A 17517-nucleotide genomic window follows, 5' to 3' on the forward strand; every position below is an offset into this window, starting at 1 on the left:
TCTCTCTTTCCCACGGTCCTCGCCTCCTTCCCAGGGTCCTCCTCTCTCTTTCCCACAGTCCTCCCTTCCTTCCCAGGGTCTTCCTCTCTCTTCCCCACCGTCCTCACCTCCTTCCCAGGGTCCTTCTCTCTCTTTCCCACAGTCCTCGCCTCCTTCCCAGGGTCCTCCTCTCTCTTTCCTACAGTCCTCCCTTCCTTCCTAGGGTCTCTCTCTCTCCCACAGTCCCACCTTCCTTCCCAGGGTCTTCCTCTCTCTTTCGGCCCTCGCCTCCTTCCCAGGGTCCTCCTCTCTCTTTCCCATGGTCCTCCCTTCCTTCCTAGGGTCTCCCTCTCTCCCACAGTCCTCCCTTCCTTCCCAGGGTCTTCTTCTTTCTTCCCCATGGTCCTCGCCTCCTTCCCAGGGTCTTCCTCTTTTTCCCCACAGTCTTCACCTCCTTCCCAGAGTCCTCTTCTTTCTTTCCCAGATCCTCCTTTCTCTTTCCCATGGTCCTCTTCTCTCATTCCTTTCTCCTCCATCTTCACACCAAGCTTTTATCTGGAAAAACCCTCCTGCTACACGAGAATTTGGCTCAAATTCAAGGGCAGTCCTTGTCCCAAAATTGGGGGTTTTGTTTGGAAGGGCAAAAGAATTACACCCCCATTTATACATCAGTACAACAGAGTCAATATGTGATAGCCCAGATATAATATTTTCCTACTCTTAAAATGGGAAAGAGCTGCTAGGTTCAACTGTAGTCCAAGAAAAAAAAGTCTGTACTCCTACAACTATTTATAAAAAGCAAGTTATTCAGTGTGTTACCAACAAAACTGTCCCCAGCCTCTGCACAACAAAAATAAAAGAACAAGGGGTGCCTGGGTGGCTCCCTCGGTTAAGTGTCCGACTTCAGCTCAGGTCATGATCACATGGTTCGTGGGTTTGAGCCCCACATTGGGCTCTGCGCTGACAGCCCAGAACCTGGAGCCTGCTTCGAATTCTGTGTCTCCCTCTCTCTCTGCCCCTCCCCTGCTCGTGCTCTGTCTCTGTCTCTCTGTCTCTGTCTCTCTCTCTCTCTCAAAAATAAACATTTAAAAAACTTAAAAAAAAAAGAAAAAAATGAAATGTGAGCAAGATTACTCTGGGGCAAGATCCTAAGGAAAGACTGAAGTGGGTTCCTATTAGTTCTAGACTGGGGGCAGGGTACAGGTAGAGGGCCCAAGAGTTGGACACTGTTTTTCACGATCAATCCCTTTTCATAAAACCCTCCCATGTAGCTCTCAAGTCACTTTGAGGGGGATACCTGCTTCTCTGGGCCCAGCACCCCCACACTACCTGCTCCTCACAGCCATAGGTCTTGGGCATGGTCTGCTACCACTGAATTACAGGAGAAGCCCTGGGGATTTCTGCACACAACCCTTCCAGTAAGAACAATCCTGTCTTCTCCAGCGTTAGATAGGAAGTTTATGGCAGAAAAAAATTTTTGACCTACTTGGTATTTCCCACAGGGAACAGCCTCAAGGTGACGTCTCTCCCCGCCCCCCCCTTTTTTTTTACTCAATTCCAACCATTATTTAGAACTGTGCAGCATGTAATTTCTTAACACGAATGAGCTACATTTTTGTAATTAACCCCTAGATGACTTCTGCAAAGGGCATAATTTTTAAAACATTCCTGAAAAAGTAGATTTTATTCAATGCTTCATGGCCACAAAGGGGAAAGGAAAATACCACTCCTATCAAAAAAGCAATATGAATACAAAGGTGTAAAACAGCATAACTGGAATTCTACATTTAATTTGACTGCTACTTGACTTAAATAGTCAACACAAGGGGGGCCTGGGTGGCTCAGTTGGTTGAGTGTCCAACTATTGATTTCGGCTCAGGTCATGATCCCAGAGTTGTGGGATCAAGCCCTGCATGGGGCTCGACACTGTGTGTGGAACCTGCTTAAGATTCTCTTTCTCTCCCTCTGCCCTTCTCCCCGGCTCATGCTCTCTCTCTCTCTCTCTCTCCCTCTCTCTCTCTCTCTCTCTCTCTCTAAAATAAGTAAGTAAGTAAATAAATAAAAGTCAAAACTAGTTTCACCCCATGAGGTACCTCGGTAGCTCAGGTAGTTGAGTGCACAACTCTTGAGTTTGGCTCAGGTCATGATCCCAAACACATGGGATCGAGCCCCATATCAGGCTCTGCACTGTGTGGAGGCTACTTGAGAGTCTCTCTCTCTCTTTGTCTCTCTCTCTTTTTCTCTCCCCCCTCCTCTGCCTCTCCTCCCTGCTCTTCCTCTCTAATGTATATATAATATTATTATTTAATATTTATTTATAATTTTGTACATAATATATAATACAATATTAAATAATATTTAATAATTAATATTTAATAATATAATTTAATCATAATTTTCCCTCAAGATGTGCCAAATGTCTCCAATTAATTCCCTCTGTGAAGCATCCCATTGACGTAAGTCATGGCAGGTGTGAGGAGCCTTGAAGGTTATTTTACTTTTTTTGAGTTTTTGTTTTAATTTTATTTTAGTTTAGTTTTAGATTTATTTTAGTTTTAATTTTAATTTCAGGTAATACAATGGAGTATTAGTTTCAGGTATGCAGTATGGCAATTCAGCACTTCAACAGATCACCCTGGGCTCACTGGGACAGATGTGCTCCTGAATCTCCACCTCCTAGTTAATCTAACCCCCCACCCCACCCCCACCCCCAGCTTTGAAGGTTTCTGTAAAGGAAAGCCTGGAGCTCACAAGGTCGAGGTGCACAAAACTGGACCACAGTGTTCACTGCTTTAAAAAAAAAAAAAAGGCAAAGATAGACCCACATAGGACGAATCACTGGCCTGGTCAGCTTCTCCATTCAGCACTAACCTTTGTGGATTCCCCAAGGGCACTCTGAGGCAGGAGCTTACCTCAGGAGGTCAAGGACAAGGGAAAAACCCTCTCAGCTTCTCTTTAAAGTTTCTACTTTGCCATACTTCATGGTAAGATCTTTCTGTAAGAAAGACCAAAGTCCACGCAAGAAAATAGAGATGCCCTCCAGGGAGAACAATAAAAGGAAATGAAGTCCAGTGGGGGTGGGGGGAAGGGAGGGAGTAAAAGTGGTCTGTTTTTCTGGGCCTGTGAAGTACTTCTTGACCCTCTATCTCTCTTTTACCCAAGTGATGACTCTTAAGCCAAAGGAAGCTAAGAGGTTTCTGATATATATATATACATATATACATATATATATACACACACAACTCAATTTTAAAAAAACTAGTTTCATTTTGAATGGAATGGATAAGGGTTAAATTCCTTTAAAACATCAAAGTAAATGAACAAGTACATAAAACAATTTAACAAGCATTATATTTTTCCAGCATTTTCTAAGTGACACATCACTTTAAAAAGAACATTCTGGGCCTTAAGAAAGTGATTTCACAATGGCTATCTCTAGATACCTAGTGCAAAGCTATACATGCTCTTCTTGATAGCTCACAAGAGGTCAAACTGTCAACTCATCCCCGATGTGACCCCATGAAATTACCCAAGTGCCCCCACAGTTTTGGTCAGTAGAACCCACAGAGGAGACAGGAAAAGGGTTTCACATTGTACTCACTCTTACAAAGTTGTCAGGGAACAAACCTCTCCTGCCGTTGATCTGTCCCTCCCACCAGCCTCCATCCTCCTTCCTGATGTTGGTGATGATCTCACCCACGCTGATCGTCAGCTCATCGTCGTGCTGGGCCTGGTAGTCAAACTCCACTATGGCCTCCACTGAAAGGAACAGGGACAGAAAAAAGAACACCTTAGATCAGATCTTGGAGAAGTCTGAGGCCCACCAGCCCTGGAAGATCAGTAAAGTCTTATTAAAGGGACTTCCCCTCTACCAGTACTTAAAATAACAGGACCCCACACAGCAACCTGATTTTGGTTAACCTGAGGCCTGTCGCACAGAAACCACAAAGCGCAGGTCCGTGGTCAGGCACCGGCAGAGTGGCCTACAGTTCTCAGGGCCAGCAGGAGCTTCAGAGGGGAAACCACACAACGACAGAAGGCCAATCACATTCGCACTCCTGGAGGGAGTACAGCATCATTTCCCAAGTGCAAAGAAGGCAGATAACACACGCAGGTTTGGTCCTTAGGTGTTCCCAGCCTTGCAAAGACGAACTGTGTGAAGTTAACGTCCCTGGACCTCAGGCATGCAAAATGATAATAACTCCCACCCTAAAGAAATAATGCCCATCTCTCAGCCACAAGATGTACTAAGTCAGCTGACACTGAGGGCCCTGCTGGCCAAGCCAATGTCTGTGGCTGCTTAAGTCTGCAGGGTAAATCTGGAAAGACCAGACACCCTCAGGACAACTACCCTGTCAACAGAGGGCTTCTCAGGCAGCAGCACCATTTTAAAGTGTTCCCCCAATCTGTGGTGATTTTTTACATTTGGTCATAGGTGGAGGCAACAGACGACACAGATGCGACTTGTTGATAAAGCACAGGTGCAAAGTAGCAGAGCTAAGCAATCCCGAGCATGTTAACTCGTCCATGGATAGATTATGCAACTCGTCTATGCCTTGGGTCTTGCCTCATAACCACCTCAACCAATAAACCTCTTGTCCTTTTCCTTCTATATTTGCAGCTCAGGATGAATGAATGAATGGCAAATGAATAAATACAAGGATACTGAAAATTTGCTGAAACCCCAGGTGGTGAATTAGCAACTTAGAAATTATGGAAATAGAAGAGGAAAAGTTTTAAATGAGCTCTGTAAGAAGCACAAAAGTGAACTCAAAATGGATCACAGATCTAAATCTAAGAGCCAGAAGTACCACACTTTCATAAGTAAGCACAGGATAAAACCTTAGCAATCTTGGGTTTGGCAAAGATTTCTTCAGTAGTCGACAAAAAAGCACAGATGACTGGAAACCTCAATACAATGGGGTAGGTTTCCAGGAAAAAGGTGGGTAGGTGAGTGGGCCCCCTGTCAATGGGCTTTGTGTCTCCATTAGGGATGAATTCCCAAAGTTCTTCCAGATCAGAAGACCCTGGCCAATTCACAAGCAACTCAAAGTGAAATTTCTTTGCCTGGATCATTATTTTCATTCCAAAATTAGCTGTCATGAATCTTCCCAGGATGAAGCTGAGTTGTAAACCCCCTTCTCATCACTTGTAAACAAAAAGGAAGAGCATCAGAGCCTGAACAAAGCAAATTTTTCCGATTTTTCCTGGTTCCTGACAAGTACAAAGGCAGAAACACTCCTATTTTCTTGCATCATGCTCTGCTCCCCAGCAGTTAAAATGAGCCATCATGACAATTGGAACCAGGTCAATTAAAAACCAACTTTCCTCAGGGGCACCTGGGTGGCCCAGTCGGTTGAGCTTCCGACTTCGGCTCAGGTCATGATCTCACAGTTCGTGGGTTCAAGCCCCACATCAGGCTCTGTGCTGACAGCTCAGAGCCTGGAGCCTGCTTCAGATTCTGTGTCTCCTTCTCTCTCTGACCCTCCCCCACTCACACTTTGTCTCACCTGTCTCTCAAAAATAAATACACGTAAAAAACAAATTTTTTTTAAACCAACTTTCTTCAAATGACCCAGACAGGGATCCACTAAAGCTCTGCAAATGGAACTGAGCCAGCAGTAACCAATGTTTCTGTGCCCAACATTTCTCCTGCATTATCTCATTTAATCCTCACAATATTATGATGCTCATCTTCCCAATTAAAGAACCTGAAGCTCAGCAAAGCAGTTAAGCTCATTTTTCTGAGCCAGTGCTCTCCAAAGTGGGATGCACTCACTTCAGGGATTAGTTGACATCATGAAAAAACAATCAGAAGAACAGCGATTCGTTTTATTTTAATTTTAAAAAGACAAAAATTCAACGTCCCTTATATTCCATTTGAAAAATGACACCGGTTCCTTCATCCAGCCTCTAGGTCAGGAAGCAGCCTGAGGCCAGCAGGGCCCCTCAACAAGGCTGCCTGCTAGAGCCAGAGCTGGCTTGTGGCTCCAGCGGGGGGAAGGTCTGCAGAGCTGGGCAGCCTCCTGATGAAGCCTCTTCATGGCTATGACCCCTCAATAAATGGATGAAAGGCTTAAAAAGAATTGTGTGAAGAAATCAGGGGTTGTAGACAATAGTCAACATGGGAGCAAGGAAACAAGGAAATGTCACAGCTGCTGCCTTCGGCTCCTGGTGTGAGCTCTGGACCAGCCATGTTGGGAGGTGAGCGCGAGGACAAGCCAACCAGATCTTCCAGGGACACGACTGAATTATCAGGACAATTGAGAATACAGGTTGTCTTCCACTGCTGATACGGGTGTAAATTACCTGGTTATAGTATGGAACTATTCAGATTGCAAGATATTTAAATGTACGTACCTGAATCATGAAGACAAAGGTCTTCATTTTCCACCAATGTCCAAATTCCTATAACACTCAATCTCATGTTTTCCCAGAGTCCACTAAACCTAATAATAAATGTTTAGAAGCTTCTTTGGGGTTTTCTCAATCAACTAGTACAATAATACACGCATACAATCTGTAAATAAATATATACATGGAACCACTCGATTATTTTTTTTAATAATAGGTATTTTTTTTTAACCAAGAAAAGGCCTGGAACACTGACCTGTGCTCCCCAAGGCTGACCCCATTAGTGCTTGCAGACAGAAGCTCATAGTTTGTCTGAGGGGAACAGGAGATCAGAGTGAGTGGAAGGGGCAGGGGCGGGAAGCAGCACATGGGACCTGGCTGGGTCCATCTAGACACTGAACTTGAACCCTGTGTACTTTGGGGAAGTTAGAACCCCATCAGCTTCCAGAACACAACCTTGCTGCTTCTTTCCTAAACAGCAATTCTCACTTTATTCTGTACACGGGCCTTACCAAAATGGCGCTGGAAGAGGACTCAGGAATTTGCTTCAAGATGGTTACTAGGAAGTAAACAGCTGCTGTCTGCTGTCACAAACTGACGAGAAACACATCCTGCTTTTGCTTCAGTCTCTCTCTTGTGATGAGCCCAAGGACGCATCTTAATTGACGCTTACTGTAAGACTGGGGGTTAGGAATTGGGGGCTTGGGGATAAATAAAGCTAACCGCAGGGGCGCCTGGGTGGCTCAGTCGGTTGCGCTTTTGAGCGTCTGACTGCAGCTCAGGTCATGATCTTGCAGTTTGTGAATTCGAGCCCCGTATCAGGCTTGCTGCTCTCAGCACATAGGCTGCTTTGGATTTTCTGTCTCCCTCTCTCTGTCCCTCCCCTGCTCGTACGCTCTCTCTCAAAAATAAATAAAACATTCAAAAAAATTTACAAAAAAAAAAGCATAACTGCATGGCTTTTGAGTCTTCCCAATATCCTATCTGGTCTTTCCAGATTTAAACTTGTTTTAAGCTCCTAGACACTTCAGGCATCACATACACCCTGTCTGCCTTCAGCCCCAGCTGGGGGGCCTGACTGCCTCATACCACCTTTATGGCTCCTCCAGCCCCTAGGCCTCCCTGGGCCCTGGCCTTAAGGCAGTTCCATGTGGTGGTGGCTGCACAGGTGTCTCATCCTCTCAGGGAGCCTCTAAATGCCTTCTGAGTCCAGATCACCCTTAGCTCTTAGTTCTGTTCTCTCTCCTATGAGCATCCATGACCTGTAGTAGGTGCTCAATAAAGCTGCGATACACCGACTGCCCAGCTTGCATTTTATAATGGCAGGTAGTTCTCTGCCCAACAAAGATGCTACCAAAATGCCAAGTGTCAATCACATTTTTGCAAATCAAGTCAGATTCTTCAGTGCACTAACGGAGCTTGCTATTTAAAGAATCCTGTGGTTGATTCTTTTGTAACATGAATAATCACTTCCTGCTTTACTTTTCCTGTCAAGATGAATTTTACATATCAGGTTTCTCTAAGAGGAGGAAACCTATGTATGATTTTCTTAAGCACTCATAAATCATGAGGCTATGTCTCTCCTATCCCCCTGAAAGGCTCTGTCCTGTGTCCTCTGTGAGCCATTGAAAGGTTCCGGACTTTGGCTGTCCACTACAGTCCATATCACTTGCCATATTTGGCTATCAAGTACCTGAAGTGTCACTGGTCCAAACTGAGATGTGCTGTAAAATACACAGCAGGTGGCAAAGACTTATTAGGAGAAAAAGAATGTAAAATATCTCATATTTAGATTGTACATTGAAATGATATTTTAGACATGCTGGGTTAAATAAGTATATTATTTCTTTTTACCTTGTTTCTTCTTGCCTTATGAACGTGGCTATCAGGACATTTAAAATTACACATGCAGCCTAGTATTATACTTCTGTTGGACAGAGATAATTTAGGATAATACTTGGCAGACAGGAAATCAAGACCTCACACTTCATAAACAGTCAAAATATTCACAAGAACCCATGAGAGAAAGTCCGCGTCCCCGAAACCCATTTCCTTGGCTTTAGGAAGCTGCAGGTAGGCTGCAGGAGCTATAAAACATTGCCTGAGATTTTTTTTAATGGTACCTTTTGGGAAACTACCTGTAGACATGAGCACAAAATTAAAACACTAAGCTAAATACAATATATCAGAGGTATAATTAGGGCAACAGTAAACAAAATCCCATATTGAAAGACACCATAAATTACAAAACTTAAGGAAGTCTCCCTGTCAGAAAAATACCACCCTTCAGTTGCCTGCTGTGCCAACAGCTGGCCTCCACACGTTTGCCGCATCTCCTGTCGCTGCAAAAGCCAAGGCTATGGTTAACCTGTGTGTACAAACGGATAGAGCCAGGGGAGAAAAGAGGTCTGCTTCGACGCGCAAAACGTGTCAACCACCCAGATCTCTGCCTTCAAACTTGCTGGAATGTATCCTCCCCCAAAAGATGAAATGTGTGCTTCTTAGCAGTCAGTTGGCTAAGCCAGCTGCCAAGCACCTTTTCACAGCAAACTTCTCACGGTGGCATTTCAGAGGCCCCTCTCTGCAACCCGGCCCCTCCCTGCCTCTATGCACTGAACTTCCTGTCTCCTGTCACTTAACTGTGCCACAATTTCACAGTGGCTTAGCCCAGTCATACTACAAGCTCCATCTGGGAAGAGCCCTGGTCTTTTTCAGGATTCTACCTCCATTGCTTAGCCTCAGGTCCAGCTCCATAAATATCTGAATAAAGCAGAAAGCATGAAGGAGAATGAAAGTTTCCCAATTAATTTCCTTTGTCTATATATACATATAGATGATGCCGCAAACCTCTCGTGCAGTTTAAGCAGTCTTAGGCTTTAAGAACTTCAGATGTACACACAGCAAAGGAAACCATCAACACAATGAAAATACAACCTACTGAATGGGAGAAAATATTTGCAAATCATATATCTAATAAGTGGTTAATATCCAAAATACATAAATAATTCGTATAACCCAATAGTAAAACAAACAAACAAAAAAACAAACAAAAACCACACACACGCAACCTGATTTAAAAATGAGCAGAGGATCTGAACAGGTCTTCTTTTCCAAAGAAGACATACAGATGGCCAACAGGTACATAAAAAGGTGCTCAATATCACTAATCATCAGGGAAATGCAAATAAAACCACAATGAGATATCGCCTCACACCTATCAGAATGGCTAGAATCAAAAGGACCAGCAATAACATGTGTTGGTGAGGATGTGGGGAAAAGGGAACCCTTGTGCACCTCTGATGATACCATATGATCCAGCAGCCCCACTCTTGGGTACGTATCTGAAGAAAAAGAAAACACTTAACCGAAAAGATAGCTGCAGTCCTATGTTCACTGCAGCATTATTTACAATAGGCAAGACATGGAAACAACCTAAGTGTCCATCAAGGACAAATGGAGACAGAAGATGTGGTATATATACTATTGAATATCACTCAGCCATAAAAAAGAATGGAATCTTGCCATTTGCAACAACATGGATGGACCTTGAGGGTATTATGCTAAGTGAAAGAAAGAGAAAGACAGAGAAAGAGAATTATCATATGATCTCACTTATATGTGGACTCCACAAAAAAAGAAAGAAAAAAAAGCACAGAGATACCGAGAACAGATTGGCAGTTGCCAGAGGTAGGTAGAGTGGGGGCCAGTGAAATGGGTGAAGGGAGTCAAAAGATACAAACTTGCAGTTATAAAATAAAGAAGGCACGAGGATGTAATGTAGAGCATGGTGACTATAGTTAATAATACTTGACTGCATATTTAAAGTCGCCAAAGGAGTAACTCTTACAAGTTCTCATCACGAGAAAAAAACTCTGTAGCTACATGTGGTGGGGAACGCAACTAGAACTCTTGTGATGATCATCTTGAAATATACACAAATATCAAATCATTATGTTGTACACTTGAAACTAATATGTTATATGTCAACTATACCCCAATACAAAATAAAAAGAACTGCTTCATTTGTGAATTTTAAAGAATAATTTCTTAATGTTTTGTTCTAGTCCTGATTGAAGAAAGTGTATAAAATCAAGAACTAATTTTTTTCCAAAAGAAGATTTTACCAAAAAAGATCATCATTCCTGATCACTGGAGATAGAAGAACACTAGTTACTATCTTGTCAAATCCTTTTCCTAATTTTATAGACGAGGAACTGAGGCCTGGAAGGTTCCACAACTGAGGCTGAGAGAGAGTGAGAGTTAAATCGTGGCAGCATCAAGACTGGGACTAAACTCTCCCACATCATGGTCCTGGTGAGATAAGAGAAGTTGTGAAGTGAAAAGGAGGAAAACCAAGACCAGCAAGATCCAGATATCCATGCCACTGGGTTTATTTTCCTTTCATACGCAGCTTAGTTCCCAGAATATCCAGGGAAAATTACACCAGGCAGGAATATACAAGAACCTGTGTTCACATCTAATAAGAGAGAAAAGAGATCAGTGGTTGCCTAGGCCAGGGAGTGAATGCAGAAGAATACAAAAGATGATACTGGGATGATGGAAATGTTCTAAAATTAAGTTGTGGTGAGGGTTTCACAATGCTTTAAATTTACTAAAATCATCGCACTGTAACTTAAAATGGTAGAATTTTATATCTCAATATAGCTATTTAAATTTTTTTATAAACGTATTTACTGAGAGAGGGAGAGAGGGAGTGTGTGTGTGCACAAACAAGGGAGAGGGGCAGAGGAAGAGGGAGAGAGAGAATCCCAAGCAGGCTCCATGCTCAGCAAGGAGCCCACCACAGGGCTTGATCTCAAGACTCAGATCATGACCTGAACCAAAATCAACAGTCAGATACTTAACCCACTGAGCCCCTCAGACACCCACCTCAATATAGCTTTTAAAAATAAAAAGACCATGTATGTGATGTATATTCTGGAATGTATGATCATAGATATCACTCATTGAGGTGGTTGACTGCTTCTGTGCCCCAGGGAGAGACCAATCCCCATGCAGAGAGGGGAATCCATTTGAGGGACCCCCCCCCCCCCATGAGATACAGTCGGATGGGATTTGCCACCTCTGACAGCACAGGACTCAACTGTGGCTACCAACGGCCAATGGACATGACAAAGACTGGATGTGGCTGGAGCAGATCCCCCAGCAGGGCTCCCAAAAGAGGCAGGGATCTCCGGGGCTCCCTGGTTGCCATCTTTTCTCAACCTGATCTTCCAGCTTTTCCTTCCATCCTATAAACCAGCCAGCAGCCCTCCAGCAAATCCTCCTTGGTCTTTGGTCAAGGGTGAGTTGGTTTCTGTTGCTTGCCACCAGAGAACCCTAACAGATACACTTGTACATCAATGTTTTGAACAGACTCTTCCCTACACAAGGCTGGGTTCTCAGCATTCCATGCTCTCCTGGTAGTGCCACGGCTGAAGGTGTAGGTCTAAACTTACTAGGTTGGGGCCACTGGCACTGAGAGGACCTCCAAGTCCAAACAAGTTGAGCTCCACACCAGCACACTTTCCTTTCACATCTTCACAGACACACCACTAAGGAGACCATTCAAGGCCCAAAAAGGGGTCATTCCTAAGGACTGAAACTGTTAGAACCTGAACATGAGCTTCCCCAAGGAAGACAGGTGCAGAACACAGACCCCAGGGAACAAAGAGCTACTGGGCCTAAGCTCTCTCCCCGGGCACCGTGTGCCAGGGGGGCTGCCTGCAGGGTTAAACGATGTCTGTAGCGGCCTAGCAGCAGCTCCCAGAACTGGGCATGTGCATGGAAGGGAAAAGAGAACAACCAAGAGAGAAGAGAAAGAAGCAACCAGCTGTGAGAGAGGAAAGAAGGCCCACCGCTGACTGCCTCCCATGGCACTCGGGATGCTCTTGTCACACCGCTCGCTGGGCCAGCCTCCCAGCCCATCTCTCGGCCCATGCCGCCTGTACCCAAGCATCTTCACGGTGGACGTGAGCTGTGGGAGAAAGAACACAGGACTTAAAGCCTGGTAGGCCTGGCAGTGAGTTCTGACACAGACATTCACTAGCTGTGTCACAGGGGCCACACACCTTGCTTGAGTTCATTTGCTCTGTACTTCAAATCGGAAGATGATTACCCAGTGGGTTGTTGCAAAGATGAGGGACGATGCTTGTAAACTCCTGTACACAGAAGCCGCTCTATAAATGACAGCCACGAGCCTTACAGGCCTGTGTGGTGCTGTGCCACAAAGGTTTCCCCACGCGTGTCCTCTCTGCCTGGCCCCTGGAATGCGAACCCTTAGAGGGCAGATCCAAGCATCTCTTCCCCCTCACCTGGTGTCTGGCACACAGTAGGTGCTCAATTATTGTTGGCGATCGAATACATGTCCTGAGAAAGCGTTACCCCAAACCACAGCTTATTGTAACTCAGCACAGCGAAACGCAGTCACAGATGAGACTTGTGTGACTTGTTGTGTGACTTGAAGGCTAGAGGAAGCCAAAACCAGCATGGCCAGTCAGTCACAAAATACTCTCTGGCCCACGGGTCCAACCTTCCCAAGTGCTACAGTGATCAGCCTCCACTCCATTCCCACCTCTGCCACGACCACCGCCCCTGACAGCAGAGGGGCCCTGGAGGAGAGATGAGAATGGGAGGTAGGGCGTGGCTGGGTCGCCAGCTCCCTCAACCAGAAGTGCTTCACAACGTTGGGGGGGGGGGCGCCCCAGTCCCTCACAGCCTGTGTTTTGAAGCCTTGGCCTCAATAGGCCTCACGCAAGGAGCCAGAAACAATGAGTTCTTAAACACTTCCCGGCTGAAATTAACCCCTGCAAACCTAATGCACAGCTCTTCTAAGAATGTGCTTTAGATACACTGGACAAGAATAACTTGGCCAGAAAAAGAAATAAATAAAAAAGAAGTAAAATTAAATAAAAAAGAAAGCACAGAGAAAGTATGCAGATGAACCTGCAGGTTAAAAAAAAAAAAAAACTAGCAAAGAATCAAGACAATTGATTACAGATGATAAACCTGTAGAGCGAATGGTTCTATGCAGCACAGAGGAGAAAATAAATTGCACCTTAGAAAACCGGTTTAATAAGAAGACATTTAAGTCAAAAACAGTTTAGCCACTTAAAGAAAACATAACCTTTTTTTCAGCAGAAGAAAGCAAGCACATGGATGTTGCTTTACATAAATATTTGACAGTTTTAAGTAACAAGATAGCTTAATTTTCTTTATATAATGACAGTCTATTCTCAGATTCAAAGGAGAGACCTAAAGGTGGGTGCCTAATTAGAAGGCGATCCCCTATTTTTCTCAGAGGATCCAAAAGGTTTGGGGCCAACCAAATTTTAAAAGGAAGAAGAGGGGGCACCTGGGTGGCTCAGTAGGTTAAACGTCTGACTCTTAATCTCAGCTCAGGTCATGATCTCACAGTTCATGACTTCCAGCCCCTCATGGGGCTCTGTGCTGAGGGAACTGAGCCTGCTTGGGATTCTCTCTCTCTCCCTCACCTGCTTGTGCTTTCCCTCTCAAAATAAATAAATATACTTCAAAAATAAAATAAAAGGAAGAAGAAATAGTCAAGTGTCTGCTTATACTATATACTAATTTAATTTTAAATTAGTATATAATATAGAGATTGTACAAAATAAGTAGAAAACATTGCTTTTCCCCTGACAGCCACCCATGTCATGAGCCAGTTTTATTCCACAGATGTTGCATGGATGATTGAAACACATTTAGTTATGGATAAGGCATCGAAAATGCTTGCTTAGGGGCGCCTGGGTGGCTCAGTTGGTTAAGCACCCAACTCTTGGTTTCGGCTCAGGTCATGATCTCATAGTTGGTGAGTCGGAGCCCCGCATTGGGCTCCATACTGACAGTGTGGAGCCTGCTTGGGATTCTCTGTCTCCCTCTCTCTCTCTGCCCCTCCCCCACTTGCACTGCCCCTGTCTCTCTCAAAATAAATAAATAAACTTTTTAAAAAATCTTTGCTTGGGGCGCCTGGGTGGCGCAGTCGGTTAAGCGTCCGACTTCAGCCAGGTCACGATCTCACGGTCCGTGAGTTCGAGCCCCGCGTCAGGCTCTGGGCTGATGGCTCGGAGCCTGGAGCCTGTTTCCGATTCTGTGTCTCCCTCTCTCTCTGCCCCTCCCCCGTTCATGCTCTGTCTCTGTCTGTCCCATAAATAAATAAAAACGTTGAAAAAAACATTAAAAAATAAATAAATAAACTTAAAAAAATTAATTCATAGAGGGGTGCCTGGGTGGCTCAGTCGGTTAAGCATCCAACTTCGGCTCAAGTCATGATCTCACAGTCCGTGAGTTCGAGCCCCGCATTAGGCTCTATGCTTACAGCTTGGAGCCTGCAGCCTGCTTCGGATTCTGTGTCTCCCTCTCTCTGCTCCTCCCCTGCTCATACTCTGTCTGTCTCTCTCTCAAAAATAAAGAAAACATTTTAAAAACTTTTTAATTAATTCATAGAGCCCTATAGTACAAGATGCTTTGTAAGGACTGCAACAGAATACAGCCCTGGCTTTTCTCAAGGACAGTATGGGGGTGGCTGGGGAACTTGCTTTAGAAGTGGCCATGCCGGGGCGCCTGGGTGGCGCAGTCGGTTAAGCGTCCAACTTCAGCCAGGTCACGATCTCGCGGTCCGTGAGTTCGAGCCCCGCGTCAGGCTCTGGGCTGATGGCTCAGAGCCTGGAGCCTGTTTCCGATTCTGTGTCTCCCTCTCTCTCTGCCCCTCCCCCGTTCATGCTCTATCTCTCTCTGTCCCCAAAATAAATAAACGTTGAAAAAAAAAAAAAAAAAAAAGAAGTGGCCATGCCACCTGAAAGAAGAAAGCCACAAGGCTTTCTGCTGACTTCAGGGCAGCTATGTGGAATGAGGTGTAAGAGGCAAGAGGAGAGGGGAAGCAGGTCAAAAGGAGGGAGGTGAAGAATGATTCCACAGGAAAAAAAGTGGAGTGTCTGCCCAGGGGCAAGGCCTGAGTCACTGCATGGCTTTCTGTTCCTTAAGAAATGCACGGCCTGGTAAGGGAGAAAGTAGACAAAGGTGACAGGAAACCACAGGAAACCTTTGCTGCCACCCCCAGCATATTCCATGTCCCTCTTCAGGCTTCACTTACACCCCCAGGTGTAATGGTCCCTCTAAAGTGTAAGCCCCCAGAAGGCAGAAGGAAGTGTAACACAAGCGTGTGGGCCTCCTAAAAGAAAAGTCACGTTGCCCAACGCTTCCTCCCTCAAGTGCTGAGCTGACTGTTTGGCCCCATCGGGCGCTCAAGCGGTGCTGGTTGCCGAGTGGAGGGAAACCTGCAAGGATGATTTTTTGACAAGAAGCTGAAAATCCAAGAAGATGGGGTCCGAGACAAATGCACGGGGCTGCAAGTGCAACATAAGGGCACAGCGACAGCTCTTCGAAGCGGTCTGGAATTTCAAACTGTTACAAGCGTAACTCCTCTGCGCTCCCCAGCATGCAATCTGGAGATGATACCTGCAGCACCACACTGTGGACGTCATGAGCGACCGTGCACTTGACGGTTTCATCGTGTTTCATGTATGACACGATATAACAATCACGAGTCTGCCAACATTATAACTACCAGTGGCTTGCAACTCTTTTCAGCTGGCATTTTAACAGCTGAAGAACAATTTGAGATAATAGTTGGTAGTCAAGTAACTACTTCAAGACCATTTCCTTAATCAACTGCATTGTAAATACTTTGTCACAGTATCAGAAAACCACTTAGTAAGTATGTACCCACAGAGATTAACACAAAACAGAAGTTTAAAACCAACAGGTTTTTTTCCCTTGGAGATTACAATTTAAAGTTGGACAAACAGAATAATACATAAATAAACTGGACTGGCTTTAAAATTTTGAAACATTTTCCAAAACTGAAGCATGAGGTTAATAAAAATAAATAAAGCTAAAAGGATTGACACCCCACATCAAAACACTTCTAGAAGGATGATCCAAGAGCAATATGTAATTTTTTTCAGAAATAATTGCATTTAGTTTCCAAATACCATTTTTAACTAAAAAACAAAACCCCAGGCAGCCTCGTAAAAATGACCGATTCCAAGTCTGGGGCAGGAAAGGGAACAAGCCTGAAACATCTTGTCAAAAACAAGAAATAACTTGTCAAAGCAAGGTAGCCATCAAAGACTAATAGTGTCACGTCAAAAGAATACAGAAGTGAATGAGAAAAGGCCCCTACTGGCCACAAATGGGACAAGAATCAGTAAGAGTAACTGCCATGGGGATGCCTGGGTGGCTCAGTCATTTGAGTGTACAACTCTTGATTTTGTCTCAGGTCATGATCTCACAGTGTAAGATGGGGCTCTCAAGGAGGGGGAGGCTCTCTCTCTCAAAATAAATAAACATTTTTAAAAAAGGAATAACTGCAATGGATTGAAACACATGAAACAGGTGTGATGTCTCAAATCGATGTATGTTGGGGCACCTGGGTGGCTCAGTTGGTTGAGCATCCGACTTCGGCTCAGGTCATGATCTCACAGTTCATGAGTTCAAGCCCCATGTTGGGCTCGGTGCTGACAGCTCAGAGCCTGGAGCCTCCTTCGGATTCTGTGTCTCCCTCCCTCTCTGCCTCTCCCAAGCTCATTCTCTCTCTCTCTCTCTCTCAAAAATAAATAAATATTAAAAAACTGATACATGTTATATGATCTATGTTTCATAGCGATTTTTTTAGAAAATCACTGATAACTTTTATAGAATGCTAGGGAACAAACTCACTTTTCTGAGAACTGGTAAATTAAGGGAAAGAATCAAACATTTGTCCTGCCTTTCCCTTATGAATTTATTATAACCAAATAGTTGTTGAGGAGAAATTTCTCATTATAGGAGTATTCTGGCTAACAAAGGAAGAAGGAATGAGGCAATCAACATTTTGTAACCTTTAATGTAATCCAGCACCTGGGCAATGGTCACTAAGTCCTGCTAACATTACAAAGAAACACAACCAGGCTTCACGAGCCTCGTGACAGAAAGATGTGCCACCTTTGCAAAGCAAGCCTCTGGATTTGCTGCCGGTTTTCAGAGAATCCAAGGGGTCCAGGAATATGTCAAATGGCACACTAAGGTAATCAACAAAATCCAGAGACTCTGGAAAATTCTACAAGCAAATGACAGCTTCTTCAACAAGGGAAGGGAAGGGAAGGGAAGGGAAGGGGAAGGGAGGGG

General features: G+C 44.5%; 1 protein-coding gene across 7 annotated transcripts in view; it reads right to left on the reverse strand.

Annotated features, from left to right (window-relative positions):
- The window catches only part of SH3KBP1 (SH3 domain containing kinase binding protein 1), a 330782-nt gene that overhangs the window by 276637 nt on the left and 36628 nt on the right, over positions 1 to 17517 (reverse strand). For 6 of the 7 annotated variants that reach the window (XM_040468256.1, XM_040468254.1, XM_040468255.1 and 3 more), the window contains exon 2: positions 3581 to 3738. In XM_040468256.1, coding sequence (XP_040324190.1) covers positions 3581 to 3738 — 158 coding nt within the window. The remainder of the gene's footprint in view (positions 1 to 3580; positions 3739 to 17517) is intronic. The other variant, XM_040468252.1, reaches the window with a different exon arrangement.

The sequence above is a fragment of the Herpailurus yagouaroundi genome, unplaced genomic scaffold (genome assembly GCF_014898765.1).
Source record: "Herpailurus yagouaroundi ecotype Mexico unplaced genomic scaffold, PumYag 67690, whole genome shotgun sequence".
NCBI classification, from domain to species: domain Eukaryota; kingdom Metazoa; phylum Chordata; class Mammalia; order Carnivora; family Felidae; genus Herpailurus; species Herpailurus yagouaroundi.